The sequence below is a fragment of the Halichoerus grypus genome, chromosome 7 (assembly GCF_964656455.1).
Source record: "Halichoerus grypus chromosome 7, mHalGry1.hap1.1, whole genome shotgun sequence".
NCBI lineage: Eukaryota > Metazoa > Chordata > Mammalia > Carnivora > Phocidae > Halichoerus > Halichoerus grypus.
Window position 1 is genome coordinate 49,844,101 of NC_135718.1, and position 17,253 is coordinate 49,861,353.

The 17,253-nt window shown below is 39.0% G+C and overlaps 1 protein-coding gene across 2 annotated transcripts in view; it reads right to left on the minus strand.

Annotated features, from left to right (window-relative positions):
• The window catches only part of LRMDA (leucine rich melanocyte differentiation associated), a 1,038,849-nt gene that overhangs the window by 249,469 nt on the left and 772,127 nt on the right, over positions 1–17,253 (minus strand). Inside the window, exon 6 of one of the 2 annotated variants that reach the window (XM_078077548.1) lies at positions 296–348. The exons of the other annotated variant lie outside the window; for it this stretch is intronic. Coding sequence (XP_077933674.1) covers positions 296–348 — 53 coding nt within the window. The remainder of the gene's footprint in view (positions 1–295; positions 349–17,253) is intronic. 2 annotated transcript variants of the gene reach the window in all.

Sequence of the window (17,253 nt, forward strand, 5' to 3'; positions counted from 1 at the left end):
TGGGGCCAATAAGCTCACTAAACATACTGGGAGAAAACAGGCTGGATACACTCCCCACCCCCCACAGTGTGGGGGGAGAGAGGCTAACTGACTAATCAAGCCCATCCCACAGTGTCAGAAATCTCCCTGATGCAATGGGGTCTAAGGACAGAGCTGATTTACTCACCAACAGGCTGACGTCCCTGTAAGCAGAATGCTCCAAGGCTCATTCTCAAAGCTCTAAGGAGCATGGAATTTTTTTCTGATTTACTGCCATTTTATCGCTGCTAGAAATGGACACAGTGCAGATGCTCACAGTTCTAAATGAAGGTAAGTGATGTCCTTGACGCAGGCTCTCTTAACGTCCTCCTTAAAAATGAAATCGTTAAGAGTTACATCAGAATGAGTCTGATCTAACATAATGGCGGTGAGGGGAAGCAAAAGGGAAGAGAGTAGAAATACTACAAAGCCCAAGAAATGAAAATCCCTTTGGTACAGCCCCATGGAACAGGAGTACAAAAGCATATGCTAAGCCTGTCACATTCCTGAACATAGAGAAGAAAGAAACAGAGTGCCCAAAAATAAGGGAGCAGGAAGAAAGGAGACGATCTATCCCAACCTTCTTAAGGCAGAAAGGAAACTAAGACGCAGGGGACTATGTCAAGATCACAGAGGAGATTAAAGGCAATTTTGGCCCAGAACCTGAACCTTCAAATGAACTCCTAGTCCAGACCCTGGGCTGTCACCTTTCATATTTCATGGTGGGGGGGGGGTAGGAGGGTGTATTCCACATTTATACTAGTACTTACATAAAAGCCCACCCTCCATGTTTGGTGGTTAGAGAAGTGCCGTACATCATATACTAGGCTGAGATAAAGAAGATACTTTAGGAACTACATAGCCAAACACATGTAAATCATTTCAATAGTAATATACAATATTTGTGTCAATGGATTTCATGAACATTATTTAGGACAAGATATAATAAGTATCCAAAGTAACAAGAAAAAAAGTGAACTAACTTAAAGAAAAACATTAAGTAAATAATAGTACTGGTGACTATAGATTGGGAAGTACCATTCTAGAAATATCCTCAACAGGTTTTCCAAGTTGATTGTGTCATATGAAACATTTGACCCACAAAACTGATTATTTCACTCACAAGAGCAACAGCAATGGATCAAACACAAGAATATCGTGTGTATGGTGGAATATTATTCAGCCATTCATTCAAGGAATGAATGTCTAACACATAGTATGACATAGATGAATCTGAAAAACATGATGCTAACTAAAATCATCTGGACATTAAAAGACAAATATTGTATGATTCCACTCACATGAAGCATCCTCAGTAGGAAAATTCATAGAGATACAAAGCAAAATAGAGGTTACCAGGTGCTCGGGGGAAGGAGAATGAGAAGTTATTGCTTAATAGGGATGGAGCTTCCTTGGGGTAATAAAAAAGTTTTCGAAATAATCAGTGATGATGGTTGTACAATGCTGTGAATGTGACTGATGTCACTAAATGGTTAAAATGGCAAATTTTATGTTACTATATTTTATAATTTTAAAAACTAATGATGAGATAAAACAGAAACAAATGACTTGTATACTTTAAGTGGGTAAAATGTATATCATGTGTATTGTATCTCTTTTCTTTTTTTAAGATTTTATTTATTTATTTGAAAGAGAGAGCATATGAGACGGGGGAGGGTCGAGAGAGAAGCAGACTCCCCGCTAAGCAGGGAGCCCAACACGGGACTCGATTCCAGGACTCCAGGATCATGACCTGAGCCAAAAGCAGTTGCTTAACCAACTGAGCCACCCAGGCGCCCTGTATTGTATCTCAATAAAGCTGGTAGAAAACAGCCTAGAGAGAAAAGACTGCATATAGTGAGCTATGGAGATGCTTATTCATTATGGGGTGTCTTTCTATATCAAATCATCTGTTTCATCACATCCCTGAACTGTCCCTAAAGAAGGAGGCATGACCATCTTGGGTCCATCTAAGAGAGGTTACTTACAATTTGAACTTACCAAAACTTTGATAATATGTCCCTCCTATATCATTGAAGAGCTACCTGGGAACTCCCAGACTATATTCATTTGGATCATTACCCAGAGATTGAATGTTCTCTGGAATCAAAATAAATTGATCTCTTATTATAGCTCTAGTTTTGAAATTCTAATGTGTTGAGTTTGGAAATGAAGTCTCCAATGATCATCCATTCAATTTATATAAAGATACTAGGGTATTTCCCAAAACTTATCACAAATGCCACATTGTACCAAATAGAAAGTTAGTAATGACACTGTACCAAAAAGATGTTAGTAGTTCAAGGTCCAATATACTAAGTTATAAGTGAAGGGGTAGCATAGACTAGTTCATAAATATGGAGTTTAATAAACAGACCTAAGCAGCTTTACCCTCTACTAATTTTAATTATTCCCTGTACCTTAGTTTCTTAATCAGGAAAATGGAAATTATATATCTTTCCTCAAACAGGTAGTATGAGAACTAAGGTAACAATGGTGAAGAGCACAATATTACTGGCAGATAGAGGATGTCCAATAAATGGTATATACATACTCACAAACACAGACAAAACAACATCAAATCTAGAGAAAAAGTTGCTGGTGAATAAAAAATTGTTAGTGTGCCTCTAGCAAGGACCAGGTAATCCTGTCCCTGAAAGAAGTATCCCATTAAAAAACAAGTATAATTCTCCAGATTCTATCATTATAGGATGAATACCCTGAAAAAACATCCAATTACGAGGGCGCCTGGGTGGCTCAGTCAGTTAAGCGCCTGCCTTCGGCTCAGGTCATGATCGAGTCGCACATCAGGCTCCCTTCTCAGTGGGGAGTCTGCTTTTCCCTCTCTCTCTCTGACCCTCCCCACCCCCCTGCTCATGTTCTTGCTCTCTCAAATAAATAAAATCTTTGAAAAAAAATCCAATTACCTTTGTTTTAAAAGAAAAACAATTACTACTTCTACTAATATTAGTATTAACACTTATTGAATACTCTATTATGTGCCAAGCATTTTGATATACTTTTTGATTCTCTTTATTGAATCTTTCCAACAACTCTATGGAGTGTACTCTTAGTATTACATTTTCCAGATCAGTTAATCAAAGCTTAAAGAAGGTAATAAGTGGCCTGAAATCACACAGGGATTCAAGGTTAGTTCCAGGATTCAAAACACAGGCAATCTGGCCTATAACCTTAACAACTCTGCCTTCATCCATGCTCACTTAGAAATCTTGCTGATGATTAATGTACTTGACCAATTACACTGATACCAGAAAAAGGGGGCCTTAGAAAACAGATGTGAACAATCTGGTAGCTCTCTGACCACCATCCCTCGTTCAAATGCAAATAACACATTAGTTTGTAAGTCAGGTTCTGGATGAACTATTAAAGTCACCTCTCACGTGTGAATGAACTAATAATAACATCAAACCAACACACATTCAGCAAAGCTGAAGATGTGACTGTTCACTCACAGTGATCGATGTCCAGTCACCTTGAGCCCAAAAGAGCCTGATGGGTGTCCTCTGACTTCTCCCCATTCCCACTTTAAAGTATGAACATGAGGCTCCACACCAGCCCTTCCATGTGGTCATTATAGACATCCCAAGCTCCTGCCCATGTAGAAAGTGAGGAGCACTTTCTGGCAATGGGCCCACAGTTGGAGAAGAGCACATGTTCCAGAATGTTCCTGGGTAAGAGGAAGCACACACTGGCTGCTGTGGGTGTGAGCACAGTGAGGGGAAGCAATTTTGTTAACCAGGTGTCAATGATGCTTGATGAAATCACAGAGCCCAAGATTGATCTTGAAAGTCCTCATCCCTGAAGGCTGACAGATGATATTCTCAGTCTACATGAAGGAGCAATAATGAAAATTTCACCCTCAAATAAAGAACTCCACACTACTCAACTTTTCTTTTGGAAATGTGATGTTTCGCCATAGAAACATGAATCAAGTACAGGGAAGAGTGAAGGGGTGAGGAAAGTCATAAACAGGACTGGATCAGCAAATTTCCCTGCTTCTGCTTCCTGCAATATACACACTCATACACAGTGCCTCTCTGCGGGTCCCAGAGGTCACGAGGATCAAATATAAATTTTGAACGTTGAAAAGGGGGAATCCATTTCAAGTGACTTAAAGGATAACTGTCACTGGAATTAATATGGTTGGAATGTTTAAAATTGCCACAGGTTCCTTCACTTTTGAAAGGTGTCAGGTTCCTGTCTTGAAAGCTGAATGTCTGTCTGTGATACCACAATGAAGGCTTATGCTATCACAGACCGTACTGGGCTAAGGAAAGCTTATTTAATTTACCGAATTGCACAGAGAAATTGGCAAGGATGAGTCCAGAAGGTTAGGCATGGGGCATGATTCTTATCTCTCACCATTTCCCGTATTATTATAGTGTCCTATTCATTTTCCTTTCTCAGGTCTGAAACATGTCTGAAAATATATTTTATGTTTTTCACTGTGTCCCTTTCTCTTCATCACTCAGGATGCCTCTCCCAAAGAATAAAAACAGACCAGATACAAGGAATAAGAATCTGCACCTCTCTGACAGGGCAAAAGTACAATTTAAGGACCTGAAGTGCTGAATTGCCACCCGGGAAGACATCATGAGAAGCAACCCAGTTGATTCAAATCTTTATAGCTACATTCCCCCAACTAAAATGACCATCCCACCTGTAAATGAAAAACACATTTCAACGGGCTTCCCTCCAGCATTAAAGGTACACATCACTGCTAAAGGGGGAACAAAGGATGAATGAACCAAATTCTCAGATTTCCTTTAGAGTACATTGGCCCCTTCCAAGTGGTGGTAAGAAATTCAGCCTTGCATGATGACCTGTCAGTGTGTTATGATGAAAGCAAATCCATCATTATGATGAGAGATGAATCAGAGATGACTGAAGAGAGCTTTCTGTTCTTTTTAAACCTGTGGGAGGTATCAGAGTCCATAGTGGTTCTGCCACTATAACAAAGGAGGGCCTCCGAGTTTGCAAATGTTAACTATCTCAGGATCACACAGTAACAAAATCCACTTACTTCCTTCTTCCAACATTTACGCCCTATGTGTCATTCTTAAGTTTGAGCACACGATCGCAGGTACCACACAGCGAGCATGTACCACCTGGCCGGTGCTGGGCTGGGGTATTCGGGAATGAACAAGGCACAGTTGCTGCCTGGGATTCCAGTCTAGTGGGGGAGAAAACACTGTCCATATGTGAGACAAGTTACATGGAAACTTGAGCGATGGGTTATGAAAGAATGCGTTATTGATGCCTAAAAGGCAAAAAGATAAACTGGCCATTACATGAACCTGGGGAAACAATACCTCAGCAGAAGCAGCCCTGAATTCAAGCAACAGATCAACTCCGTTTCTCAAACAGGTGTGTTTTCATTTCATTTTGTTTTGTTTTTTTTCTTTGAATTCCACACTGCTTTTAAATGATGCTTTGCAAAAAACATAAAGAAGAGAAAGACCGTGTAAAACTACTTCTTTTGGAAGTTCCTTTTTTAGTCCCAGATTATAATAAAACAAATTGAAACATTCATTAGAAACAAGTTTGCCTTGAAATCAACAAGTTCATTAGAACTTTCATTAGAAACAAGTTTGCCTTGAAGTCAACTTCATAAAGAGGGAAAGGTGACTTCAGAGGTACACCCCCAAGTCAAGATCAATCATTTGAAGTTTAAAAGGTACCCTTCAAAAGAATGACATGGGACCTTTTTTTTTTCCGATCCTGAAAATGAGTTGAGAATCGACTACAAAGAAGATTTCCCAAAATGCTAACAGTAATATCTTCATAAAGTTCCAAAAAAAAAAAAAAAAAAAAAAGCGATTCTACTTATTTATGAGGGATATTTTGTTAGGGCACATTTATATATTCTGTAGAGAAAATGGGTATCAAGGATTTAAGGAAGGACAAATGGCAGCAAGAGTGTCCCCGGTGAAGTAAGCACAAGCCAGGGCCACTGTGCCACGGGAGGGTCACAAATATCACTGGCGGGCACTATTTCTTCCAGTAAACTTCCTGGAAAACATGAATTTGTCAAGGGGATTCTCCTTGGGGAGAAAACTGAGGACTGGCAGGATTTAAGGACCAAAAGCCATGGATTTGGAAGCCTGGGAAACAGTCTACAGAGAAGAGGTCAGTGCACATCCCCCAGCCAAGGGCTAAACAAGTTACACAGAGGACAGAGGAATGACCAAAGACCATTCAGAGAAGGTATAGGGGCCAAACACAGATGTGCCAGAAGAATTCTTTGAGATAGTTGCCGGGATCATTCACTTGATAGATAATGAACCTGGGGCCCAGAAAGGGGAAGGGATTTATCAATTCCACTCAGTGGCAGAGTAAGAATGTAACCCTGAATACAGGTAAGTGTGCTTTCCATCACCCCACTTAGCCTCCTTCACTGAGAATCACACGCAAATGATAAAGCACATCAATGAGAAGCTGGTGGCAGGAGTGGAGCTCGCTGGGAACATGAGGCTGGCATAAGTGAATACTGGTGATGGGGATTTCAATCACTGAGAGCCCAAGCAATTCCTGACTCTGGGAAGCAGGCATCTGGAGTTCACCTTCTAATTCTATAGCCCAAATTTGTGTTCTCCAAATTTGTCTTCCCCAATAACCCTGTAAATCTATGTACACTACTCAAATGTCATTCTGAATTTCTGGAGATTTTTGTTTGTTTTGTTTTGTTTTGCTTCTTTTTGGTCATATTTCTGCAGTTGTGCTCAGGTGGCACATCAGGACATTTACATGATGGGTTCATCATGCAAAGATGCTATCTGCCTTTGTAAATTTGTTATAAAAATATTTGTACACATGGCTTTGAAATAATACACAATACAAATATTTACAGCTCACCTTATAGACCTATTATGGAAAGTGTTTGTGTTGCTTTTCAAGGCTTATGAGAAGTGAGTTTAAACAACCACAATAAACCTAAGTAGGCAAGCCAAAATCTAATTCTCTCCTTGAAGCTGTGACTTAAGCACATCAATGTTGTCAAAGGCTCTTGGTTTTGATTATATAGCATTAATTCATTTTTCTCCTGGTGACAACCATTAACACAATTTTCTTTAGAGAACCAGTACTTCTTATCTTTCATTTCACATGGTTCAGATGGAGCTGACCCCATCTCCTTGTACAAGGTATGGGCCAGACCCTGGTAATTGGTTCATGGATTGGAATGAAACTGAAATCCAGGCAATGAAAGTCAGTCTTGCAATTTTGTTTGAACCACTGGGAAAGAGCTTTCTTTCCAGTGAGGTTGCTAAGTTGGCCAGAGTAATCCTTTAGCTGAGGTTGGCTATCTTACCAAAACTTGTTAAAAACAAACCAAAAAACCTAGCTGAATTACATAGGAAAGCAGAAATGAGATATGGAGAGAGAAATTACTGACATAGTTATCTGAACCTGAACCTAGCACAGCCCTTTGGGTATGTAGAGATAATTCATAAAAATGACTACAATAGATCCTTTTATCCCTATATATACTCCACTTTACAAAATGACCTTGCCACTCCTCCAAGGGGTAGAATTTATTTCTCTACCCTGGAATATGAGTTTGACCATGCAACTTGTTTAGAAAATGAGTCAATAACTAATGTAATATAAGTAAACACTTGAAGATACTAGAGCATTGGAGTTTGTGCTCTCCTGTTAGGGGAACCTTTCCGCTACCAGCAAACAAGCCCAGGCTAGCTTCCTAGAAGAAAGACCACCTGGACAGCTATTCCAGCCCTCCAGCTGAAGCTCCAGACAGTGAGGCCATCCACTTTCACAAAGGGAGCCCAGAAAGAACCACCTGGCCAATCCAAGGATTGTGACATAGTAAATAACTTTCATTTTAAGCCATTCAGTTTTATGTTGGTTTATTACAAAGCAAAAGCTAATTAATAGAGCATTAAATTATATAATTTCTTTTCCTTCAGCAATCTAAATTGAGTTTTTATCACTTATAACCAACAAAATACAAGTACCCAGTGCCACACCTAGCATATTTGACACCTGGAGCAGATCATGGTTAACACCCCTTCTCTAAAAAAATAAAAAAAATAAAAAATTTTCAGTTATAATCTTACAACTATCAATAATTTTTTCTTACTTTGTTTTTTGGTCTTAGAATAAATAGCAATTAAAGAAAAAACAAATCATAATTTTAAAAATATAATTCAAATGCATTAGAAAATTTCATGAATGAAGAAAAATAGTGCACCTCATGGTTTTTGTCCTCTATTTTAGTGTTTTCAATATTAAATACACATAGATGCTCCAAATGGTCTTGTAGAATGACAGAATTGAAATAATTCAAGACCTGTTTCTTTAATTTTCAATCACTGAACTATGACTATTTCAAATCCATTGTTTAAATGCAGGAAAATGTACTACCAGGGTTTTGAAGATATTGACTACCCAAAATAATCTTCAATGATACCAAACCACTATGAACTTACTCTCAAATATGTGTAGCTGAGTTCACAGATATTTAGGCTGCCTGTGTAGCTGGGATTTCTCCAACTAGAATATGTATTAAAAGATAATTTTTAAGTGTATTAATTTAAAAGTATATGTACATATTACTAAAATAAAACAGAACTCACAGCAATTACTTAAAAGTTGCACTGAAAAAAAGTATTTTTTAAATTTTTTTCCAGAAGGGAGTATTTTATCACTTTCATTGCTTGAACTGCAAGTATATGGTGATGATTAAAATACAGACTAAGTTTCAGTTGGTTTTATTATTGTTTTAAAACTCTCTAAAGACAATACTCACTGCCCTACCCTTGATACTCCACTGCAAAGAGCACTGTTAATAAACTTCATTAATGTTGAGAATTATATAAGAAATAAAAATTCTCGGAGCACCTGGGTGGCTCAGTCAGTTAAGTGTCTGCCTTCAGCTCAGGTTATGATCCTAGGATCCTGGGATCGAGCCCCGTATCAGGCTCCCTGCTCAGCAGGGGAGTCTGCTTCTTCCTCTCCCTCTGACCCTGCTTGTGCTCTCTTTCTCTCACTTACTCGCTCTCTCTCTCAAATAAATAAAATCTTTTAAAAATTTTTAAAAATAAAAATTCTCCAAAGGACCCTGACTGAAATATATCAGAAGTATTGAATGAATATGCTTGCATGCAGGAGGAAATTCCCAGGGACAGACCAAATGATTTCAATATTGACCTAAAATTTCCAAATTTTCTAGAAAAAGAAATGAAGATAATTGATGGCTCTGAGCCTTTTAGCATGGTGATGAGATAGAACTAACTTTTCATTGGAAGAAAAGGTAATTAAATAGCTTACACGGTGATACTTTAAGTTTATAGTAAAATCCCCTTCTAATTCCAGAAAATCATTAAGGTTCCCTAGACCAAGATAAGCCAACAAACAAAATCCCATATCTAATTAATTTCCAATTAATCAAATATCCACTTTAAGGTGAGTTTCCTCTATCAGGAATCAGGTAAAGCTCCAGCTTTTTTTGGAAGATCTAAAGAAATAACACAATGAGTAATCGAACTGTAAAGGTGTAACTGGTCACATGATGCCATTGATCTATATTAACCTATTCTCATTAACTGTATAGCTGACTTGACTACATATTTTACTCATTTACTTTATAGCTGGTCAGTTGTATCTTAATAAACCCACTACCCTTCAAACTGAAACATATTCTATTCTCTCCAATATGTGCCTTTCTGCTACATTTTACTCTGTTCAGTATACTTCTTAATCAATTCCTTTGTGAGCTTCATTTCTTTTGGCACAGTGTACCCACTGTTAGGATTTATTTCTTTCAAAATGATTTAAATCTATTTTGCCAGATGCCGCCTTCAAGCTACTGTATGCCCTATCCATTTCCTCACCAGCCCCATCCACGGGGCCATGTGATCCGTGCTCTGCTTCATACTCCATCTTCTTGGTTGAGAAGAGATGGACTTTCCTCGCTCCGTCCAATGTGGATCGTGCTTGCTTTTTATCTATCCTGGCAATGCTTGCGGACTGGATAATGAGAGTGATGTGTAGAAATATCAGTGTACTTCAGGTACTCAGTGCTGAGACAGGTGACTGCAGCCTCCTGATGTCCTCAGTGTCCAGAAGTCTCCTTCTGAATTGATGCTTCTGAAATTCTAGGTATTATTGCCAACAGACATAAAGCAGGACCGCCAGAGCCAAGCTCTCTCTTGTAAATCCTTGATGATTTAAAGAACAGCTGAAGTTGCCTTCTTTGGTGGTATTAATTAAGAGTCACTTTTAATTTGGGTTGGCCCTAGACTGTATGTCCTAAGACTTCAAAAGTTCATTTTGCACAAATTATTTTATTATTCATAGAGAAAAACAAAAAGCAACGAAAGACATGGCATTTTAATGACTTTTTCATGTTTGCCCTCTAACTAAAATGACTAGAAAAGGTCTGAGGAGAAGCTTCTAGAAGGTAAAGCTGAAAATGTCCATGGAGGGCAAGGTTAAGAGGACCTAGGAAGCCTGGTTTGTGGCCATATCCCAGATGCAAGAAGTCCCAGAAAGTTTCCAAAGGGAGGTGTTACAGGATAGATATACATTGTTCCTACCAGAAAAGATTGTAACTTCCTAAAATAAAATCACCTTGAAATACACTCACGATGGCAGGTGATCATGCACACCCAGAATGTCACAACTCTAGAGTACACCTTGTTCAAGAGGAAGGTATTTCCAATCGAAAGGAAAGAGAATAGCAGATGGGGGTAGACAAGGAAGTCTTCTTTGGAAACCAGGAATATTAAACAGGAATTTATTTAGTGAACTTACTAAAAAGGTAATAACATTACAGAAAGTAGCTTATAGAGCATAACAAATGCTAGTAAGGACTAAACACACAATATACGAAGACCGGTAGTATGGAAGATATGAGATCCCTTAGAGAATGTGACCATGCCTAGTTGGAATTAATGACAGAGAAATTTGGGAATATAAACATATAAATACCCTTGATTCAATTAGCACTTTTTTTAATCAGAGAAAATAAAAATAGCATTTCCATATTGACTCTAATAGGGCATGAAACTCAAGAAGGAAAGATGCCACTAAAAATAAAATTCTGGGTATATAATTAATGAAAATTGACAACAAAGAAGTTTGGAGAAGCAAGAAAAATGGGGACACAGCCAAAGAAAACAAAACAATATGACTGCATGGGAGACATTTTGATGAACTCAGAGTTTAAGAAGTCACTTACAAAAGCAATGCTCAAAGGAAGAAAACAAGTTTACTGTTGGGAAAGCAGACTAAAAAAACAAAAAACAAAGAAACAAACAAAAAAAACCCCTCAAATGCCAGAGAGAAGGCAGAATTAATAAGGTCTTGTTTTGTTGTTATTTTCTCCATCATGAAATTATATCTTCAAGTTGGAAAGATGATTGAAGAAATAAAAAAGAAAACAGAGATAAAGAAAAGAAGGAAGCCCTTAGAGAGCTTATAAGAAACATAAAAAGCTAGGCCTGTAGGCCCAGACAAAAAATACTTTATTTTATAACAGCAAAAAAAAAAAATTCATATAGATCTAATCATGGAAATCTTCATAACATTTCAAAAATCGGAGGAGCAGATTCAGGCAAATCTCATTTTTTCAGAGGGAAGGGGAGAGTCACATTCCCATCAAAAATGTAAAAGATTTTATTAAATGTAGGATATGCGAGCACTTTGAAAAGACAGTAACAACTCCTAAGAGCCAGTGCCTTTTCACCTGGGATGACCCAGGCCAAATCAACCTCCCCTGGCCCCCACCTTTCTTTCTCTCTTGTCTTTTAGAAACAGCTATTAAATGGGTAGATCAGTGAGAACCTAGACATAATACACTGATTTCAACAAAACATTCACAAAAACTCTGCAAAAAATTTTTTTTAATTCTAAAAAGGACAAAAAAGTAAGAAAGAAAAAGAGATTCTAGTCCATTTACAGCAGATCAACTACATATACCAAAAGAAACACAAAAAAAACCAAAAAAACTGCTGTTCTTTGAATCAGTGCCCGTGAAAACGGGAGTTCCTCCAGTCTTTCCACTGTATTCCATCCTTGCCTCCAGACTGTTGAATAAAACCTAGAAATCTATGTTCTAAGGATAGGTTAAAACCGAGGACAAATAAAACAAGAGACAAAGCAGATGCAACCATTTAGGTCTGAAAACTCAGCTTCCCAAGTACTAGACAGCGGAGTTTTTCTGGGCAGTAGCTTACGCAAGAATACAAGCCCAGCGGGCACTGGGTGACTCTGAGCTCTATTGTAGTAACACACCGCAGATGCTCTGAGTCCCTGGAAGGCCTCCCGGCGACACTACACAGCTATCTTCATATCCTGGGTGGGATGTGGGACCAAACGCTTTTTTCCAACCCTAAGATCCCGTGACTCTAATATGAATATGAATCCCCACCTGGTGTCCTGTATGATTATTCCTAAATTACTGCAAAGGAGGAAATCACACACAAAAAAGGTGATTAAAACGCTTTCTAGAGCCACTGATTTTTATAATGGGTCACATACAAAAATCATTCTGATATTTGTTCTTATTACCAGAACTCACAGGCCCTCCAACAGTTAGCTGCAAGGACAGACACCCCAGCTGACCAAACCATGAGTTTAAGAGGCAGAAAAATCCAACGTCTCCCTACCATGACAAAAGCAACTAGAATTGCCAAATCCGATATACAAAACATTTAATTTATAACAGTTAAAACCTGGCCCCTGACCAAGTCCAAAAGAACTATGTCTTATTTCACTTGCTCTTGAATATGTCTCTTTCGGAGATAAATGACTCTGCTCTTTGCCAGTTCTCTCCTCTGTTTGGTGTTTTGTTTAGCTGGGCTTGTGACAAGCCAAGAGTTGATGCATCTGCTTGAATGTGTAATTTACCTCTCTGGTCAACTTAGCTTTTTTTTCCTTGACAATATTATGTCAAACAATCACATCACAACTGGCTCTGATCTCTTTGTTGTTAGCTAATAAATTAGAGAGTATTTATTATCCGCAATCCTTTTTTCCTCTTTTAATGGTGACACATTTGTGGTGAATTACAGGGCAGCTTTATAAACTAGGCTCTGGGCCAGTCTCAGGCCCTGCGTCCATGTGAACGTTCCCTCTCCCGGTTGGCCTCCCGGACTGGTGGTAAATCAAGGCAGATGTGACAGCACACTAAGTTAGTGTGCGTCACTGGGGAGAGCAGGAAGCGTTGGGGGTATAATTCTGTCCATCAAACTAATATGTTCTATCAGTAGCTTTGTAATCTTCTGCCATAACTTATGGGAAGTGACACCTAAGAATTCACTTTGAAGGCAATGTGTTCTTCAGACTTTAAGCCAAAACAGACCCGATTCGCAGCAACTGTTCCTCTGTTTACATGAGTGGGTTTGTAGTGCCGGAGAATCAGGTCCCTATCAATGTGGCAGTATTTTACACATTCCACCACCGGCTGAACTCTGTTTACAGCCCTCATGGCAGGATTTGTAAACTTCTCGAACGGGATTTCTTCTCTTCTTTTTGTTACCCTTGCTTTAACCTCCAGTAGCCGGATAGATAAATACGCTCCCTGAATGTTATCATGACAAAGTGAATCTCTGACAGACAGGAACGAACGGCCGACCCGTTTCCTTGTCCGTTCCCCTTCAACCTTTGCCTTGACAAATGCGGGAAATGGCTGCGTAGGACAGAAGAAGAATACCCGCATCGAATGATGGCAGCGTCAGCTTTTTCGGCTGTTATTGCAAATGTCCACGTGATACTCACAGAAGCGAGGGCAGATGACCTTAAATAGACAGTGTACTTTCCAAGGCATGACATCGGAGTGACCAGACTCACATCATGTGCCCTTTCACAAGGATGCCTTATTTTCCGGGATTTGCTATTGGGTTGTCCCTGGGCTGTATTCTCAGCAGGCCAATGAGAGAAGCCCTTTGGGGAAGATTAAGTAGTTCTGTGAGCTGCCATCTGATGGAAAAGAAATCTACAAGAACTGTTCAAAGGAGCTCTTCCTCCCCCAGGCACAAAGCTAAATATGCACAGTAAAGAAATTTGAAAAATGCCTGTCCTTGCCATCCCCAATACCCCTTTGATTGATAGCAGAGAGGGCTTGCTATGATAATTTTACTTTGACAGGTCCCAGGCATAAATCCCACAGAGTTGTTGCTCTGGTTTGACAATCTTCTGAGGGTTCCAGTTAGGAACAGGAAACAGGCCTCTATTTTTCACCCTCAATGCTCCTTCAGGTGCAAAGAAAAGACCGTATGGAAAAAATAAATCCTTATCTGAGGGGGAAACCAAATTCAAAGCAGTTTTAATACTTATTCATCAGAAAGAATGTCCAACAGGGGAAGACGTGACCTCGGTCCTACTTCTTCAAACTTACATTTAAATCTTCCAAATAAGAGATTTGAAACCTACTCGCGAGGAGAAATTGATACTCCTTTCCCATTCACATTTTGGTTTTACAAAGTTGTTAGTATTTTCCTTCAAGGTCAGCCTAGAAACGTACCATAATATTTTATAAAAATCACTGCTTAAAAGTAAAAATGCATTCGTGTAGTAACACCCAGGATTTAGTGAGATTTACTGAGAGCTTACAACAGGCCAGACTTTCTAACTCTTCGTGTCCTTTTAATCGTCACAACCACCCCTCAATTAATAGGAATGCAATTTAAAAAAGAGTCAAAGCTGTGGATTTTTTTTTATTTTTAATTTTTACTTTTTTAGCATTCATCTTTTAGGTATGCTTCATGAAATGTCAAGAGTATTTGGGGATCAGTGCATCGTCACCTAGCCATCTCCCCTACCAAGAATCTGGGAAGGATGACTCAGCACTGAGAAGCCTAGTCACAGAAATTATATTTAACTGGGTTGAATCAAGAAGAATCTGTGGCATGTTAACTATACTGGAATTTAAAATAAAATTAAAATAAATTAAATTTTTAAAAAAATACAAAAGAAGAAGAAGAATCATCCGTGGTTTCTCCTAAGTTAACTAGGAAATTAAATTAACCAGGATCCATTCTCCATGCATTTTAGTTGATCCCATCTAGAAATGCATTACTGTGACCTATTAAAATTATTAAAGGGTCAAACCCAGGCAGGTATCTGAAAAGAAGGAACATTTCCATCTCCTTAAAACTTTCAGAAGTTGAAGATTTCTCCTCCAATTGTCTACCTCTTACAGATGGGAGAAATAGTTTTCTCTTAGCTCCAGGGTCCAGTCTAGCACTGAGAAGATCCACACAGCTCTAATGCCCTAAGAGCATATTCCTCCTTCAGTCCAACCACCCTGCCAGGCCTTGGCTAACTGGGTGCCATCCGAGTTTTGCAGAAAGTCTGCACTATTGAGAGGAGCCACCAACAGGGAAAGAAGGATCCAGTCTTGGCACCCACAGTTAAAAACTGGGTCTTTAATTTACTAGGACTCTAACACATGGACTTCAGCCCACGCCACAGAATTAAGCCCTTTTTTTCTGGGGTCAATATTTTATGACTATACCCATTTTGTGGAGGAACTAACCACTGCCCAAGGAGTTCTAATAATTGGTACATGGGTCAGCCACAAAAAGTCAGTGGGGAAAATAAGAATAGAAAAGAGCAAGCTGCTCATAAAAGTGGAAGGAATATATGAGTTGTTAAAGTCATAAAACAGCCTGAACAAATTTCAAGAAAAAGAAACTTACTAATTAATTCTCTCTCACTCCATTGCCCCTCTAAATACCAAACAGGATGTGCTTCCTTGTAAATGTCTATAAATTTGGGGGGAGAAAAAACAAATCTGATCTTGTGTACAAGAGCTCTAGGCTGCAAAGAACATGGTTGGATTTCTGTTTCCCTTAGAGGAAGACGCCAGAACAGCCTTTTCCCATCAAGTGTTGATAAGAAAGGCATTTAGCATTTCATTTGATGGGCCTGTTGTGAGTGGGTGGTATGACATGATAAATCATGACCAATGTCATATTAAAAATTATAGGCCCATCTGCACATGCTCACTCTGTTCTTAAGCTAATGATACGCTACCCTGTGCAAAGCCTTCAGCTGTGGCAGATGTTGGAATGATGTTCCTCTCCCAGGATAGCTTTAGAAAACAGAATTCCCAAAGGTTTAGAGAAGCCATAGCCATCTTTCTAGCCCATAAGCAAAAACTAAACCAAACCCCTACTTTCTGCAAATTCGGCCCTGTTTATGTCTGATTCCCACCTTGATTCAGGTCCTCCTCTGAAGGACTCTATCTACGTCTCCGCTATTAGCATAAGAAATTGAGCCAGAAAGGCATCTTTAAAAAATGAGGAAACAATCTCCTCTTCTCAAAACCAAAGAGGCACCTCTTAGAGCATAAAGAGACATTTTCAGGACTCTGAAAAGGGCACATGGTCTTGAAGGAGATGAGGATGGAGTAGGGCAAAATAGTGCCTACATATACCAAGGAAGTCTGAAAAAAAAAAACTGACATGAAATCAGCAATTCCTACGCTGGGGGAATCTCACACTTTGCACTATTAATACTTTAGAGCAGATAATTCTTTGTTATAAGGTTGTCCCTTGCATGGTAGAATGGTTAGCAGAATCCCTAGTCAATACTGACTAGATGCCCATAGCACACACGTCTCCCAGGAGTAAAAATCAAAAACGTCTCCACATACAAATAAATGGTTCCGGGAGGTCAAAATTGCCCCTAGTTGAGAACCACTATTCTAGAGTACTGGGGAAAGGCCATGCCACTGAATCTTTGTGGAACATATGATTTCCAATAAAGAGGACTGGATTCACTAGCACATACTGTTGTGTATGCCTTTTTCCTATTATTTCAGACACATGATAGGATGGAATAGAGCAACACCCTTCAACTCTTAGCCAAAATGAAGGTGCCCTTTACTGTAAGGTTAAAGTTAAGTTAATCTCTGTACAGGTAAAAAGAAAATAGTATCTCCTTTAAATATTTCTCCATAAGGTGAGTTTTGCTACATTCTTCACTCTTTCCGTTCTAGAGACCTTGAATCCTACTATAAGAGTCAGAGATTAGTCAAGAAAACAAAACTCCAGGAGAGGTCATTCAAAAAGAGAAAATGCAAGATGGGGTATTAATTCAAAGGTATTAGAGGAGCTAAAATAACAAACAGGAGAAGAGAAGGCCACCCAGAGAATAGAGCTTCAGGAAGCTGCCACCATTTCTATACTGAAGGGTCAAAGGGAAGGTTACTGGAATCTGGGAGCCAGAGCCCCCTGGCAGAAGCTG